The sequence below is a fragment of the Ammospiza caudacuta genome, chromosome Z (assembly GCF_027887145.1).
Source record: "Ammospiza caudacuta isolate bAmmCau1 chromosome Z, bAmmCau1.pri, whole genome shotgun sequence".
Classification (NCBI taxonomy): Eukaryota; Metazoa; Chordata; class Aves; order Passeriformes; family Passerellidae; genus Ammospiza; species Ammospiza caudacuta.
In genome coordinates this window covers 30,980,017-30,997,001 of record NC_080632.1, presented here as the reverse complement: position 1 = coordinate 30,997,001, position 16,985 = coordinate 30,980,017, and the positions used below count along the sequence as shown (strand labels likewise).

The 16,985-nt window shown below is 37.8% G+C and overlaps 1 protein-coding gene across 2 annotated transcripts in view; it reads right to left on the bottom strand.

The window, feature by feature from the left end:
- The window catches only part of GOLM1 (golgi membrane protein 1), a 36,749-nt gene that overhangs the window by 3,803 nt on the left and 15,961 nt on the right, over positions 1-16,985 (bottom strand). For both annotated transcript variants that reach the window (XM_058823323.1, XM_058823324.1), the window contains exons 4-9: positions 14,458-14,512; positions 13,356-13,458; positions 8,211-8,337; positions 3,032-3,161; positions 1,544-1,831; positions 327-440 (exon numbers count right to left, since the gene is read on the bottom strand). In XM_058823323.1, coding sequence (XP_058679306.1) covers positions 327-440; positions 1,544-1,831; positions 3,032-3,161; positions 8,211-8,337; positions 13,356-13,458; positions 14,458-14,512 — 817 coding nt within the window. The remainder of the gene's footprint in view (positions 1-326; positions 441-1,543; positions 1,832-3,031; positions 3,162-8,210; positions 8,338-13,355; positions 13,459-14,457; positions 14,513-16,985) is intronic.

Here is a 16,985-nt window from a genome sequence, read left to right as displayed (position 1 = left end):
CTAATGGGGGAAAAAAAAGAAAAGGTACAGAAATCTCTTTTAGGAGGCAGAAGTTCTTCATATAGCAAGTTCTATCTAGAAAATAACAAGAAATTTTGTAAGGACTGTTAAATACTATGTAGTACGGTAAAGTTACAGATACCACACATTAATGAGTAGGTTTAGTTGTGCTAAACAGAAAACAGGTGACACTATAAACATGAGGGAAAGTTCAAAAAACAAACAAGTTAGCTAGGTATAGCTTGCTGCAGGATACCATGCAAAATATGATCTTAACATTTTAAGCATGTGATACTTAGGTTAAAACTGGGTTTTTTCTTTTGTACCATTTTCAATCCCAGCAAGTGCTGCTTGCTTGTCAGTTTCAGACTCAGCTTCATTTACATCTAAATTGTAATCAACATCCTTGTCCTGGTTCACTTCTTCACGTTCCTGTTTGTCTGGAAGATTAAAATTAAGTCATTTTATGCTATACCATCTGCACACAAGAAGAGTGACTGTAAACATCTTCCACAGAATTACATTGCTGCTGAAGGAATTGCTGTTCTGAGTAGGTTTTTATATTAGGTTTTTATATTATTTTTTCTTTGAAGTGTTAATTTTCAGAGCAACTTTGGCTGTAAATCCTGTCCAAAGAAGCAGATAAAAGACAATCTTTTGGGATTTGCAAAGCATAGCAAAATCAGCTAGCCCTCTGATGAACATAATGATTATTTTATATAATTTTATATAAAGAAAAATTACACAATTTCAGAATGTATTAAATGAATGCCTAAGAAAGGGCAAAACCTGAAGTAATTGCTGAAAACCCCTTCTTGTTTTAGCTTGTCCAGCAAGCGGAATGCTATAAGTAAAGCGTAAAGTGTTATATGATGTGGCAAATTGTCACAAAAGTACTTTTTTCTCCCAGAAGGTTTTCTTCACCCAGTCATTAACTCCTCTCAAGCAACATTTACTGACTATCAGATTTCTTTAGATAGAGGACTCAGATATAAATTGAAACATCCATGTTTTTGAAGACTCACAACAGTCAATGTCAGATACCTGAAGTCTGAGTTACCAGTTTTACTCATGGTAGCTTATTTTGAAATAGGAATAGCTAGTATTCACACACTGACATTGTAAAAAGACTAACTGCAAAACATCCATGTGTAAGTGCTCTACTCATCAGTGCTTTGGATGATTAACATTCTTTTCAGATGCATCATATTCTTTTAAAGCCCCAATACCAAAAAGTTTTGGGGTGAATTTCCCTAAACACTTTGTAGAGCCACTGGAGAGACAGTAGGGCTGTTACGGTGATGCAGAGGAACTCAGCCTGGCAGCTTCATTTTGCACAATCAGAAGCCTGCATCTTTAATGCATGGAATGTAGGTGACTGCTTGGGACTGACACCTTCCACACCACACTGACCTTTAAGAAAACTTGTACTAAGTCTGGCCAGCTTCCACCACTGTTGTAGAAATTATGTCCTACTCCACACTTTAATTTCTTTATTTTTCATTTTGTTACTGTTTTTAACAATACATGACATGCTACAAACCAGCCTTTCCAGGGAGCAAGTCATCCTGCTTATCATCATAACTTAGGAACTGTTCCCGCTCAACTTCCTCACTGGCAGCCTGCTCTGCAGCTGGCTCTGACATATCTTGCCCAGCTACATGTTTCTCATTCTCAGGTGGATTTGGTTCCTTCTCTGACACAGGCAGCATCTCCTTGTGACCTGCAGCAGCCTTGAGCAACTCTTGAGGTTTTTCCAACTGATTAGAAAGCTGCTCCTCTTCTGCCTTAGGCTCCTGTTTTCTCATGTCAGTTAGGCTGTCTGTTCTTTCTGAAAACAACAAAAATGATTCTGAGTTTAAAAACTAATGCCTTCCAGAGTGGCACATGTTAAAAACCTTTAATAAAGAATGCTTTGTATTTCTCACTAAATTATTGGTTTTCCTCTCAAAGAGTATCTTCCAATCACACCAGTACCAGATAAGACAACTTATTGTTCCCAATTCCTAACTGGGAACAACTAAATAAGGGAATTTCATTTACTGTCAACAGATTAATGCTTCTATATCCTTAAAATTTTGGTATGTGTGGTTAATAAATTGGGCAAGTGAAACAGAGCAGTTTAAATAGAAATTGTGGTATATAAGCATTAGGTTTCTCTGTGTTACATCTTATTACCAACGATAAAATTGGTGTTCTAAAGTAGCTCAAGACAATGCATCACAGGCAGATTTGCAAGTATCCAAGCCAGTTCTTGTTTAAGTGCAGGAGTGCTATAATTTTTAGCTGACATTAACATATATCTTTTCTCACGTATCTGCATTTTTAATTTAAAAAACCAATTAGATTTCTCAACTAAGCTATATGTAGAACTGTCTTCAGCTGCTAGCCCTCTAAAATGAGAGTTGCATGCTCACAAGATTGTAATTTAAGATAGCATGTAAAAGTAATTAAATTTAAGAATTTAATTTCTATCACACACACTACAATGCAAAACAGACACACAGGGATGCATCCATTCAAATAAATATTATCTAAAGTTTAGGCCAAAAGGAACCATTAGGCTAACTAACCTAAACCCATGTGTATCATTTCTCTCACTTGCATTTTGCTCAATGACAACATATGGGAAGTATGGATGTGTGTTTGATGTAAGCCTAACTTTCAACTATTCCACAGGGAGAAGGGGTACCAGGTTGAATATGTCAAACTTATTAAGAAAGCAAATTTTAAGTATGTTTTAAAATTTTTCCTTCCAAAAGTTGGGTATTTTCTCCATATTAAATTAGGAAGATGACTCCAGAATTGTAAATATTTCTATTTTCTGTTATGTGCAACATGACATACTACAACAAAACAGAACCAACAAATCCAAGCAAGTTTTCCTTCAGCTGGAAACCTGATTGATGTTCAGACTGTTGGTGTCACTTTTTTCACCCTTATCTGGTGTACAAAAACATTCCTAAATGTTCAGTTGAAAAAGAACTGTTCTCAACAACAGTTGTTAGTGAGACAAGGATTTCCATCTCACCTTTAACCTGCATCAGGTCTGTCTTTCTTACTGTAGGTACTGCTTTAGGAATATTTCCATTGGTTTTCTGCTGTTCCAAGTCATCCTGCTTGAACCCTGCTTGCTTCAATGCTGGCAGTTGAGTATCAACCTGTAAAGTGAATACAGCAGATAAGCACTGGTCTATATAACTGCACATGGATTTGAAAGGGAAGCAGAATTTAGGTAAGAATTTTGCATGGGAAGAAAATCCCAACACACTTGGAAATATTTGGACTGAAATTTTTATTGGTAATAGATGTAGTGTACAACTCTGTCTATGCAGTAGTGTTTCTATGTAACAGCATAGCACATCAGGAGAATTTTAACATACCTTATTTAACTGCAGCTAATGATGAGATTACTGCCCTTGATTATTCTCGGAGTGTTACAGAACAGTAACACCACACATTTATCCACTGTTGTTCTGCTACTGTGTCAGGGTCAGCTGAGCAAATAAACAGATGCCATTTACTATTAACAGTCTACAGGGCAAGAAAACTGAATTTGGTCATCATTAGACTTCAGCTGAGTATGGCTTGTATAGAACCGGTCTGTAACTATATTAAATGCAGGATTAAGAAAAGTGTAAATTAACCAACTAGAAAATAATACCTGTTTAACATGATGGAGCTTGCTTAAGAATGCACTAAATTCTGGTGATAGACTGCTGTAAACATCCAACCCACTTAGATATCCAGCCTAAGATGTACACTATATTGAAGATCTGCCCACTGGGCAATTAAAATTTTATGTATGATTTTTACTTACACTGGCACTGGCTCCCTCACATGGCCCTGTATGACAGAGCTGGCATGTTTGCCTACCTAAGGCCCCTTTCCATCTCCTCCCCATCTCTGGATCTAATGGCTAGTAGTCCTGCATTTGGTGCTATCCCTGTCCCTCATATATAGCATGGGGAACAGGGAGCTCAGGAATGCCATGCCACCACCTCTCCATAAATTACTCCTAGACTACATTAATTAAACATTTGGGGATGTAAGTTTGTACTATACCTCTTGAGAAACACAGGACTCAACTTATGATTCACCATTAATTCCAGGTGAAAATGAAAGATGGTCGGTGAACTGAGGGATGTACCCAGGGGCTTTCACACAGGTGAAATTAAGAACACCCATACTCTAGGACAGGAATCTAAAGCTGCCTGTAGAGAATGGTGATTCTCTAGCTACAGCAGCTACAGCATGTTTCTGGAGTTGAATGGAGGTAGAAGAGGTTAAAAAAGATGGGATGGCCACAATTCCCCTAACGTAGTCCTATGGTTCCTATGGTACCCCTTGTAGCACTCAGGCTCTTCTCTTCATGGTCTTTGCTAAAGCAGTCAAGACCCTGCTTGCCCTGATATCTGGTGTTATTCTTTCCCCACTGTCATCTCAAAAACACTAAATTGAGGGTATAAAGCCAGGGCCAGTGGGGAAGGAGCTGAGCTGAGCTGTTTGTAGATGACTTTATGAGAACAAGCAAAGAGAAAGACTTGAAAGGAAAAAGACAGAAAAAGAAAACAAAAATATAAGCTCAGATATGGGGTCACCTGCCTGGCAGCCCTGCATCAGGGACTTCAATGGGACAAAGAAGCTACAGTTGATAACTCCAAATAAAGGTCTACTTCCACTGACATTGGAAACCAATCATCTCCCAGTCATCATCAACTCACTGCATTACCATCACTGCTCTCCAGAACCACCCCAAAGGAGGTAGTTGTATCAAGGTAAGGATCAGCTTCTTCCAGGTAACAAGAGACAGGACAGTGGGAAATGGCCCCAGGTTGCACCAGAAGAGTTTTAGATTGGATATTAGGAAAATTTTCTTCACTAAAAGTGTGGTCAGGCTTTGGAACAGGTTGTCCAAGCAGAGGAATTGCCATTCCTGGAAGTTTTCCAAAGGTGTCCCACAAAAATTTGGCACTTGGAGACACAGCTGAGTGGTGAACACAGCATTGCTTGGTTAATGGTTGCACTTAGAGTATCTTACAGGTCTGTTCTGACCTTAATCATGTTATGATTCTATAACTGGCAGAGGACTATGTCAATTCAATTCATGCAAACATTGAACATTGAACATGAAATATACATGGAACCCATTTTGCTCTATACCTTATACCAGTTTGGTGAAAAAAACCCAGAGTGTTACAAATTCATTTGTTCTGTGGGTTTTTTTTTGTTGCACTTTTGGTTTTGTTTCATTTAAAAAAAATTAATTTAAATAAAAGCCAAATATGCAGAGAAAGAACAAGCATATGCACATTCAGAGATACAAACCTTTGTGTCAGGTACCATACAAATGAATGGGCAGTCTTATGGTACAGGAAGTCTCACAGTTGACAGAATTGTTTTCTGTTACCAATTGTCATTGGTACTGTCAAGAGTGTAGCTTCCCATTTATCCAAGGAGGGCAGTAAAACAAGGGCAATAAAACACTATGTTGTCAAATGTTCATTCAGTCACTTGGAAAAATGAAGAAAGAAGAAAGAAAGAAGTAGCTACACAGAAAGAAGTAGCTAAGTCACCAAGAAGCCAGAGTTGCAGCATGACTACTTGGTTGTTTTGAAAAGCATTTAATTTCCATCAAAGCCAGGCAAAACAAGATCTTTTTGTGTCAACACCATGAAGCCCAGTATCAGCAACTAATCTAGCATTAACTCTTACTGATGTGTGATAAGAAAATGGTACTGCAGAATATTTGGTTACTGCAATAAAGATATTCAGAAGAACTCCATCTTCCTTGAATCAATAAAACAAAAATGCTGTATTTAAACATGGTTCTATTCTATAAATAATTCAGCTCCTTAAGATCACTCTCTGTAGTGGAAGTCATCAGAAAATGAGCATAAGACCATTTTTCGCTTTTTGTTGGGCATGAATTATTCTGCAAAAATACTGAGCCTGGACTTAATAGCAAGAAGTTACCTCTTAATTACACATGCAAAATCCCTTTACTTACCTTAAATTTCTAGCTAAGTAATTCTTAATGTCAAATAGATTCAAAGGGTATATGCTGACTTTTTAAGTAGTTGGATAAAAAGATAGTAATTGAACATGTTGTATTTTCTTCAGCCAAGAAGTATACATCATTCTTCAAATTACAGAGCTCTAAGTAAAGCTGTTTAGTTATTAACCAACCAACACTCCATTTTTTTTTCTGTCTTAAGACAGACCTGCTATTACATAAGCACATACATCTTAAAAATAGGAATTACTCCAGCTTAAAACACTGGACAAAAACATACATAGATTTGTCAGGGTCATCTTGCACAAACTATAAGTATGCTTTTGTAAAAGCAAAAGGTTGATACTCTTGGGCAAGCAAAAAACTGAGAAAGTTACAGCTTGGCCAAAGAAACACTGCCACATACTAGGGAACACAGACAGAAATTATATAGGCAATACCTATATTATCCATTAACTCTTTTGAGATCAATCCATTTTATATATAAAAAGCATAAGAGAGAACCTGCTCTGCCTCACAGATAATCTGCTTTGAGTAAAAATTGCCTTCAACTATTCATTTTGTGCAGGAGACTGAAGTTGTCCTGCAGAGGGGCTTCAGTAAAATTCCTCAAGTTCCTTCTCAGATAATTTATCTTGCAAACTGGAAATGGTAAAAAAACCCCAAAATGCAGAAACAAACAAAGCAAAGGAATCTAGTGCAAGTAATTGTAATTAAAACCTATTGCAAAGCCACACTAAAAATTACGTTGACCACCTCTTTATTAGGGTCTTCCCTAGGTAAACTTTCTTAAACAAGATGTATTTGACAAACTAACTATATCATCTCCAAATGATGCAAGTTCTATTTACTTACAATTAGGTATTTATCATTTACTTTTTATCTACTTATTTGATACTGTTTATAAAAACTATCAACAAGAGCTGCAACTTTTATTTTAAGGTATAACTGGATAGCACTTCCTGTTTCTAATGCTTCTTTCATGTTGCAGCTTTCACATAGTGCAGGTTCCCAGAGTAAAAGGTCACTTCAGTACAACACTTGAGTAGTTCTGTCTCCCCCATTTTACATAAAGGACTGGACACATACTGAAACCATTACCTATGGGAATCTCTGGGCAGATGTTTTAGCTGTCTTCTCACACGCTTTTTCACCTCTTTGTAAAACCAAGATTCATTCCTCACTGCCTTACCCTTTTCACTTCTGAAGCCATCAAATTCAGCCTTTTCCTAGCCAAAGAAAAAAGGGTATATTCCACTAAACCTCCACTGCCTTTGTAATGAGAGTAGGCCACTCAGGTAGCGTGAAAGGCCCCACTGCAGTCACGTGTGAAAAGTCTAACTTCTAAAACCTCTGTTTCTTCAGTAATCCTGAAGAAAGGGCTATTTTGGTACAGAAATAAACTGGGTACTTTCCCACCCAAGAGCTTCACTGCCTCTCTCCAGGGCCATCCATATCAAGCTTAATAAATCCTATCCCTGACGAAATCCCGTATCAGTGAAGAAGCATGAATAAATCACGTCATGACAACAGAATGAACTGAAATTACCCTTTCTCAGGATTTTCTGCCACCCTCTGCACCCCAGGAGAAAAAGCCAGCTAACACGCAGCCAACCTATTTGCCAAGCCTGCCCTACTGCATTGCTGAACCTTCATTATGTTCAGCAATGAATTCGTGATTCTTTGGCTCAGAATATCTGACATCAAACAGCTACAATATTTGATTATCCCTTTATTCCTACAGTAAAATGCTGACATAAAGGACTTCTGTGAAAATTCATAGCTGATGATCTTTGGACTACAATATTCAGGGTTTGCTGCTTGTCTGAAGTGATTCACAGCTTATCCTCATCCTTAACACACAAAGCAACTAAGTACTTTAACAAAGTCAAAAGGTATTACTAACTAAAGTTCAGTTGTGTAAATATTCCTTAATGGAACTCACACCACTTCTGGCATCACCTCTCAAATTCTGCCCATCTCAGAGACACGGTGATTTGGAATCTCCTGCAGGACATCTCTTTGTTCTGAATTTGAAATCACCCCATTTCCCACGGATCAGAAACATTCAACAAATGCTGAAGAAGTGAAAAATTTAATGAGATGGAGAAATGCTAATAGGAGATAGCAGAAAGGTGAAGAATCAGTTAAGAATTTTTAAAAAAGTATTTTCAAGAAATTATCCAAACCATACCCGGCTATCTTCTGCGACATCTTTGTTTTCTTTGATTTGTGGTACATCACTATTCTTTTTTCTAAGTTCATCTATCCTTTCTTCACATTGTTCTTTTAATTCTTTCATTTGGTTGATGCACTGTGAGCTGAAAAAAACACGAACAAGAAGATTAAGTTTCATCAAGACTCTTCTATAGGGTAATTTTGTAAAATTATCTATTTTTTTTTTCCTTCATATATTTATGCTTTTCTTTACGTTTTATTATTGCCTTAATTCTACTACCTGGTTTTACATTTGAGAAGTCACTAGGAAAAAATGAAGCATTGACCTAAGTCCTAAGGACAAATTCATAGTGCAGGCAAGTTCTATTGGAAGAAATTAATTTAAACTATTTTGTCTGACCAGCTCAACAAGCTACATGATTTTTCCATTGTGTGTTTGCTAACCGGTCAAGTCCAGGTAAGTTAGAATCAATTTTGATCCTCGAAGCATTTCTAGAATGATTACAGAAATTCATATTTTGATTTTAGCCAGAAAGACAAAACAGAAAAGTACCAGCTGAAATAGAAAACAGATGTAATCTAGTGTTAGCAAACTGAACACACCTCCTCAGTATTTCAGCAAAGTGCAGCGCTGCAAGTTGTAACAAAACATATGTTACAGATGTGGAGTTCACTAGTAGCTACTGTAAGTTCCAGAAGGAATATATTCTAAAGATGCAAGCACTGTGTATCTTTTAACAAACTTTTAATAGTTACAAAGCACCATCAGGATCTCAACCTTTGTGACAGCAGTCTTCTATCTGCATCCATGCAGCCTGCCTTTCCCTCACAGCTCCCTAACTCCTAGCTAAGGTCTGCTGTTTGCAGCAGTGCTTTTCCTAAAGCTGCCAGGGCAGCGTTCTCCCCTTCTGTGGATGTGCTGGAGATTCTGTGCAAAGCCCAGGAGTTTTGTCAATCTGTTTCTCAAGGCAAGTGGCTGCAGTCAGGGCAAGATCATCCTTTCTCTCCCACTCTTTTCATTAGCCATTTTATAGCTTTCAGTTTATATCAAAGGTAGAACAAGACCTAGTGAATAACAAACCAAGACAAGCATTATCCCATAATACACACACAGAAGCCTTAGAAACTAGTCATCATGTGACCCCAAGTATGCTCTGACCCCACTGTGAACAGGAACAGCAATTTGAGTGGATCCCAATAACAAATGTGTCACACTAGGGGAAAACACATCAACCTCAGTATCCACTGCCCTGGAGAGCCTGCCCAAGGAAGAGCAGGCTCTTGGCTGGGGACCAAATTTTCTTTTCCATGCTAATCTAGCAACAAAGAAGTTTTATGGGATTTTTAAACCTTTTCTCCTTTCTCTCTCTCATCTGTTTTTCCACTCAAACGTAACTTCCAGTTTTTATATATACAATCAGCTACAGGCCTTGCAAACACATCTTTCTGCATTCAAAATCTTTTCCAGCAACCTTTATACAACAGTATGGTCAACATACTGCAAGTTTCTCATCCCCATCACTAAGACTAAGAAGGGGGGTGAATTTCTCCTTATTCTGGCTCTGACCAGTCTTATTCTAACACTGGTCTAACACTGTCAATACCCTCCGCGCAACAGCATTTGCTTGAGAGAGGCATGCTGCAGTTTCTCAAGCTGAAAATAAACTACTGTGTAATCCAAAGGAGTTTCCAGGCTATGTGCACTTTATCACAGCAAATGACTCATTTTTATTGCACTTTCACCCTTCTCCAGCCCTGCCTTTCAAAGGCAAAAAATCCCTTCTGTAGTTCACACCTAGAAAGGAAGAATAGTAGCAGACAGATATGCTAACTGACTTACTACCTTTATTATGACTTCTTGTAGACCAGACATTATTCTAACGTCTGATTTGACAGTGCTAATACATGGAAGAGTCACCAAATAAGCCATGCTTTAAACTGGTGAACATCAAAGACAGTAAACATCAAAAACAGAGTAGGCTTGAGTTATACTCACATTCACTATTTTCTAAGAAATAAAAGAACATATTAATTGTGTAACAATTTGCAAGTTTGAAAAAGATGCAGTACACATACAACCTGATGTCAGAGACAGAGTATTTGAGAAAGCTTGCACTTTGATCCCACAGTGCACATGAAAATAAAGCTCAGTTAACATCTGTGACAAACCCTCACCATTTTAAGCTTATTATCTCTAACAGAATTCCCTTCTTTTAAATGAGACTTGAACACTCTACTCATGCTTACAACAGCTTCTAGAGTACACGGATAGCCTTAGTTTATCCATGCAGTTATGTAACAAACAAAGCTCTTTCGGAACAAAAATGCATTTGAATATTGGAATGTATTCAATAACAATTTCAAAAAATGAGTCCAGAGGCTTCTGTTTCACTCTGGCTGCTACAGGAGAGAAGGGTCAGTGCGTCAGTGAGCCTTTGCTGTAGAAGCTCTAACCATGACCAGACAGCATTGGGCACAGCGCACACCAAGGGTACATTGTGAAGCTGACTGCTGAGGAATGCACACTCCTTTTGCACACAACACCACTAAGGCAAGAGAGCTCCTGCTGACTTCTGCATGGAAAACACTAAGCTTGTTCCAAAAAATGCTAAGATGAAACTTCAAGACTCCAGTACAAAAAGACACAATGATTTTTTTTTCCTTCTAAGTTCATAGATTTTTGTTCTTATGCATTCCACATGCACAACTGCTTTTACCACTGTCTTCTACAGAACAGTAACTGAATGTTTAAGAAGAATAATTTACAATGTGCCACTTGAAAAAGACATTTGACTTCTGTCATCTTTTTATAACATTTTCATTATTTTTATACAAATAATATGGTCTCTCTATTTTTGCACTGGGCACAGTGTACTTGCTACCTAAGATGCAAAACCTTCATCCATGCAAATCCAGGTAAAACGAAGCACATAATCAGGTCTAATGCCCCTTCCTGGCAAGGCAGATGAACAGAGAGGCAACACAGCAGTTTATTCCTAATTGGGAGGGGAGGAAGGAAGACAGATTAAAAATAACATTTGGAGTCTTTCCAATAATTCTTATTTTCCTAAGCCCACAATCACATTGGGAAAAGGCTGTTTGTAAGCATTTAAAGTGACAGTATTAAGTGAGCATGTAGCAAAGAGGAACATATGTAGCCAAGCACCACCACGTATCCATTTCTGCAATTACTTAAACAATGTAAAGTTAGTTGTGTAAATTAGTTTAGTGGGGAAATATTCACATTGCAACATCCTCCCTAAAGGTAAACAACAAGCAATGATTAAAAATTACATGCTCCTCCTAGAACTGTGTGAATACTGCACAGTACTGAAGCTATAAATTATTTTATGAAAATTTGACTCCAAATTTCCTCACTTGTACTCTTAGGAAAAAAGTCTAGAAACAGAAAATGAACATTTAAGTATTTCGCAGCAAAGCTAGTGAAGGCAGCATTGCTCCTTGGCTGAGATAACTGCCTTTACAGACTCCCATGGAGGCTCTGCAGGGAATGGTGCACCTGCCTCAAGACCAGCCAGAAACGGACCAGCTAGCTGAGTCTCTGTTCAACTACCACATGGCTGATTTATCACACTTGTCTCTATACTTACCCTCATAAAAGCAAACCCATTTTTACCACTGTATCATGCTTAGCTCTTCACCTTGAACCAGACCACACCTTGGAGCTATGCTGTCTGAATACAAACTTCCTCTGTTAAACAAAAGGGATTCTTTATGGTACACTACCACAAGCAAGGGGTGCTCTGTCAGTGATTTCCTCAACACACCCATGCTTGCAAATACTTCATCAGATATGGGTAATAAACCTCCAAGTTTTCGTAAGCCAGACTAACAACATTTGCCACACAGCACTTCCCTGTACGTGTATATCAATCCAGCGCTTAACAGGTGTACCTGTGGTGTGGAGCATGACTGTCCAGCAGATAGAGATATCTGTGCTATATACAGATCTATTAGTTCCTGCTGATCTCAGACTTAGAAGACAACACTGGAAAACAGACTCAGTGACTAGCACAGAACGATTAACAGAGGTCCATGGGTCTCAGGTCTGTCATTTAGCTAAACAGCCAACAGACAGTGCTTAACAACCAGGGTACACAACAAACACGGGGGGAGAGGCCCCTTAACACACAGCTTATTGAAAGGCAGGTACAAACCAAAGTTTCTTCCTTCTCCTTTTCTGTTAGAAGTCTTAAATTTTCCACTAATGTAATCCATCCAGGTAATATTTATTGCATGAGTAATAATCCAAAAAAAGGTGACAACCAACTGGTAATCAGTAAGTATCACAGAAGCACTAGCATTAATCTGCAATTCTAAGGTGGAGGGAAAAATAAAAATAAGAAAATATTTACTTCAAGTGTAGCCTGCAGAATTCAAGTTATTTGAGTGTCATGTTCCACTTTCAGTTATAATTCCTACAAACCTGGCTAAATAATGGCTGCTGAAAAAATACCTAACACTACAACAATTACATTCTTGATGGAACATCATTATGAGAACATACAAACAGTAAATTCTAATGCTTTTTTATATCTATGCACAAGGGGGAAGATATTACAGATTGTGAAGGCAGGTAGAAGAAACAAGAACATTACTGAGCAGAAAATCCTAGAAATACCAGAAATGTGTGTTTTGTATAAGGATACTGATAAGTAACTTTCAGTTATCCATGCTTTAAAATTCAGTGGGAAATATTAAGAAAAAGCCATAACTAGGTATGTCATGTAAAGCAGAATACATGAGTTTGATGGTACCAGAAATTCCCAAGACCTCTGTCAGTTCAATAAGGTACAGCTTCTCATTAGGTATTCCCCCACCTCAATTCAAACTTCTTCACAGTTTAACTTCTTGCCGTTTCAATTTTCCCACACAATTCTTAAGTGATAATATTGCTACCTTTATCCTCATGCAATAGAAGGAATATCAAGAAGTTTCCGGGCATAGAGAAGAAAAACTGTGCAAAGTTAATGCTATTCTCCAAGATCAACTGTGAGCAATTTTAGATGAGTCAGATGTTACTGGTCTCTTTAAAAACATGTATTTACTAACAGATCTATAGCTAACACAGGAGTACTCTGGGTTATAACCAAGTCACCTATAATTTGGGAAGCCAAAATTTCCTAAAGAACATACTTACAGATCATATGAGAACTTCCTCTGAAGGTTAGTCTGGTTCTTCTGAAACCAGTAAACATCCAGCTGTAGCTTTCCATATTCCGTCTGCAACTCTTTCAAGTGTTCTGGTCAAAGCAGGATTAAAATACACATTAAGATACACATATACATATAGATTCTAAACCAGAAACATCAAGAAACAAATTTGCAATAACAATGCTAAATTTATTCATCTGTCATGCAAACTGCTTTTCATAAACAAATGATAGATAATTGTTGAATTTATTCAACAAGGGTGCATGGGATCTGGTAAGAATAACCTTTCAGCATAATATATTGGCAAAACAGTATAATACATATTTTTACCTACTTTCCCTCTTAAGGAATATACAGAACTGATATGCAAACCCTGCTAAGTTGCAGTCTGGAAAACCTTTACATTTGTGAAATCATAATCACAGCACAATATAAAACAGCATTCACATTTATCAAGATTGCAATGCTTCCCTGAATAATATGTAATGGATACCCATGCTCCTTAGCAACAGAGGCATCTATGATTTAGTGTTTTCTTCCTGATAGAAACATCTGTGACACAGCATCATAAGACAACACCACAACATACATACTTCATAGGATTCATTCCCAAGTACCCCCAGAATACATTGCTAACAACAATTTTGAAACACTACCATGATTAGAAATTAATTAGACTGACTTTTTAAATTTAATATAATTTAAAATAAATAAATAAATTTAATATAATTCACAAATTCCTCTGGTGCTAAAATGCATGACCTCACACCTCAGGGAAGAATGCAAGAATATGTTGCCAGTAAAATGAAGAAAAAAATGATGTAACTTAGTTCTATTTATATTCTATCATAAGAGTCAGGAGTACTACATCAAGCACTACATAGACAAATCCTCCTACTACTGTGGCAGATTAGACTGACACTTAACTGGAACCTTGCAGATGAAATATCTAAGTCATAGCAGCTTCTGTACCACCCCCATGACTTGAAGAAAGGCAGCATTCTCATAAGACCACGGAAAAATCCAAGTCTTAAAAACAGGGAGCCCAAAAATCAGTATGAGAGAGTCACAGGGGTACCACAACATACCTCGTAGACTCTGAATCAGTCGATCATTTACTGTGATGTTACTCATCAGCACTGCCTGAAAGAAGCAGAAAAAACTCCAGTGTTTTAATTGCAAAGGACATGTATTACCATTATAAACGACACCTATCAAAGCACTTGTAACAAGATCTACTTTTTGTGCGCCACAGTTCTGACAGTGTCACGGTTGAACAAAACCTTTTAGCTGCTTTAGAGATCTCCTACTGCAAACAACATTCACTTTAACCCAGATTTTCCAGTATAGGGGAGTGAGGGAAGATATCACCACACAAATGAAAAGAGGAAGAATTTAAAGGAATTTATTGATACTAAAATTGCTGGTCACTTTATTTTAATTTCATCTCATTACTGGAGTCACAATCAGACTTTATTTATCTCTTGAAGGAAGAACACAACATCACAGCTCACAATCAATTACCCTCTCACTCAGGAATCAATACACATGTATTCAGGCATGCAAAGATAAGCTATGAAAGCATTCATCACTCAGCATAAAGGAACTCCATGAAAGCAATGTGAAACCCTTGCATTGTATCCCTTTTCTACCTTTCTTCTCGATTGCTTTCATGTTGGAGTGGCCTTCCTCCACTCCTTCACTTTGTTCACCCTCTCATTCTGAAGAGGTAGTCAACATAGGAACACATTTCGTCTATTCTTTCATCAATCTCCATCTACCATTTCATATACACACATTCCCCAAAACACATGAAAACTGAATCAAGTCACAGCTAAGTGAAATTATTCCTGTGAGGCAGATGCCAGGATAACTCAGATTCACATGCATAATTTAGCAAGTCTGGTGCACAAGAGTTCTTAAGAATACAAAAAAGAGATCCACTGACTCTTCAGAAACAATCCAGTACAGCCTTAGGAAGGCATTTCTCAGGCTTCACTGTCAGTTTCCCTACTACCCTTGTCCTGGGAAAACTCAGGGTTCTTCAATGGTCCCAGAAATCAACTCCTCTGTTGCCCAGAGTTTCTGCTCTAGTACTGATGTGTGTGTATGTCCACACCCAAAAAGAAGTTGCTGCATCCACTCTGTCTGCCCAAGTCACCCTGAAACACTGACAGCATTGCTGGTGCCTTTCTTCCCAAGGCCACAGTAATAAGAGCCAGCTGATTGCATGAGTGCAGCGTTCAATAAATCTGAGTGGAACAGGACCCAGCAGGGCAGTAGATTTGTCTTCGAACGACCCTTTAAAGAGTCACACTTCACAGAAGTGGTCATTCAGCTGTTGCTAAGTATTTCTACACCATTCTGTATGTACAGCTGTTTTGTGAACACCACCATGAAACCTCAAGAAAAAAAGGTCATGCTGTAGCAAAAAGAAATTCAAAAAACAGTAACAACTTGCATGTAGGATCATTTATCTCTCCCTCTCCTTTCTCATAGGATAGGTAAATAAGAAATTCACTCTTTTTCACTGGTTTATTAGGAAAAGGAAATTAATGTTTCACTGGAAATTCCAAGTTTTGCTATTGTGTGGACAATGTAGTCAGGTTGTTCCAGGATTACTACCTTCAGGATAATACAGCATTGGCCACTACCAGAAACTATCAGTGGACTAGAAAAATCAGCATGATAGAGCAATTTATAATTGTATATTCTTAGAGTTTTTTGCGGGGCTTTGTTGGTTTTGGTTCTATTTATTGGGGGGAAAGGGGAGGGACGAGTGGGACCGAATGGGGGGGTCCTTAAAATCAAACTCCTAAATGCCAGGATCACTTATGTGACAGTAAAACATACAAGTGTTACATGTTTTGAACATTAGGACAATAATAACTGTGATTAGCTGAAGTAAGAAAAATTACTTTCCACATTAAAAAAAAGTCTCTTTGAATCACAGCAGGGAAAAAAATAAGTCTGCCTTGGTCTCTACGGATTGCATATAAAACTTCTTTTGGCGATGCCACACCTATCTCCTTGAAAATGTGGGCAACAGTCCAGGCAAAAACCTGTTAAATCCTAGTTAGCTGTTTAACTTGAGCAGGAAACACTGTTTAATAATTTACAGCACAGCACTGCAACTGCCACCTTCCAATCACACTAAGTCAATAACATCAGGCTTTCCATTCTTCCTCCTATCATTCAAGTGTTAACTAATTTTCACTTTGTGACTGTAAATTAAGCAAACATTATTTATTTTTGGGGTTTTATGCTGGTCAAGAGTGAAAACTGCTGGGAAGTACTCAGCAGACATATGCCAATACTCAGTTCTAGAAAGAAAATCACATTTTAATCTTCATTTAGCCCAGAAGATAATAGCTATAATCCCCAGGAGCAAAAAATCCAGCTTTGGAAAAATTCCCCTATTACCACACCAAAATCTGATATTCTGTGATACAGTAAATCTATAATATAGCTCCAGCTTATTCTACTCGTAAACATGTTTGCACAGAAGTCTTTATGACTACCAAAGAGGAAAAAACCAAATCTTTTGATTGAAGACAATGCTGTGGACAGCAGCACTTCAGACATCAAAACTCAAAAGTCACACTTCCACCAATAG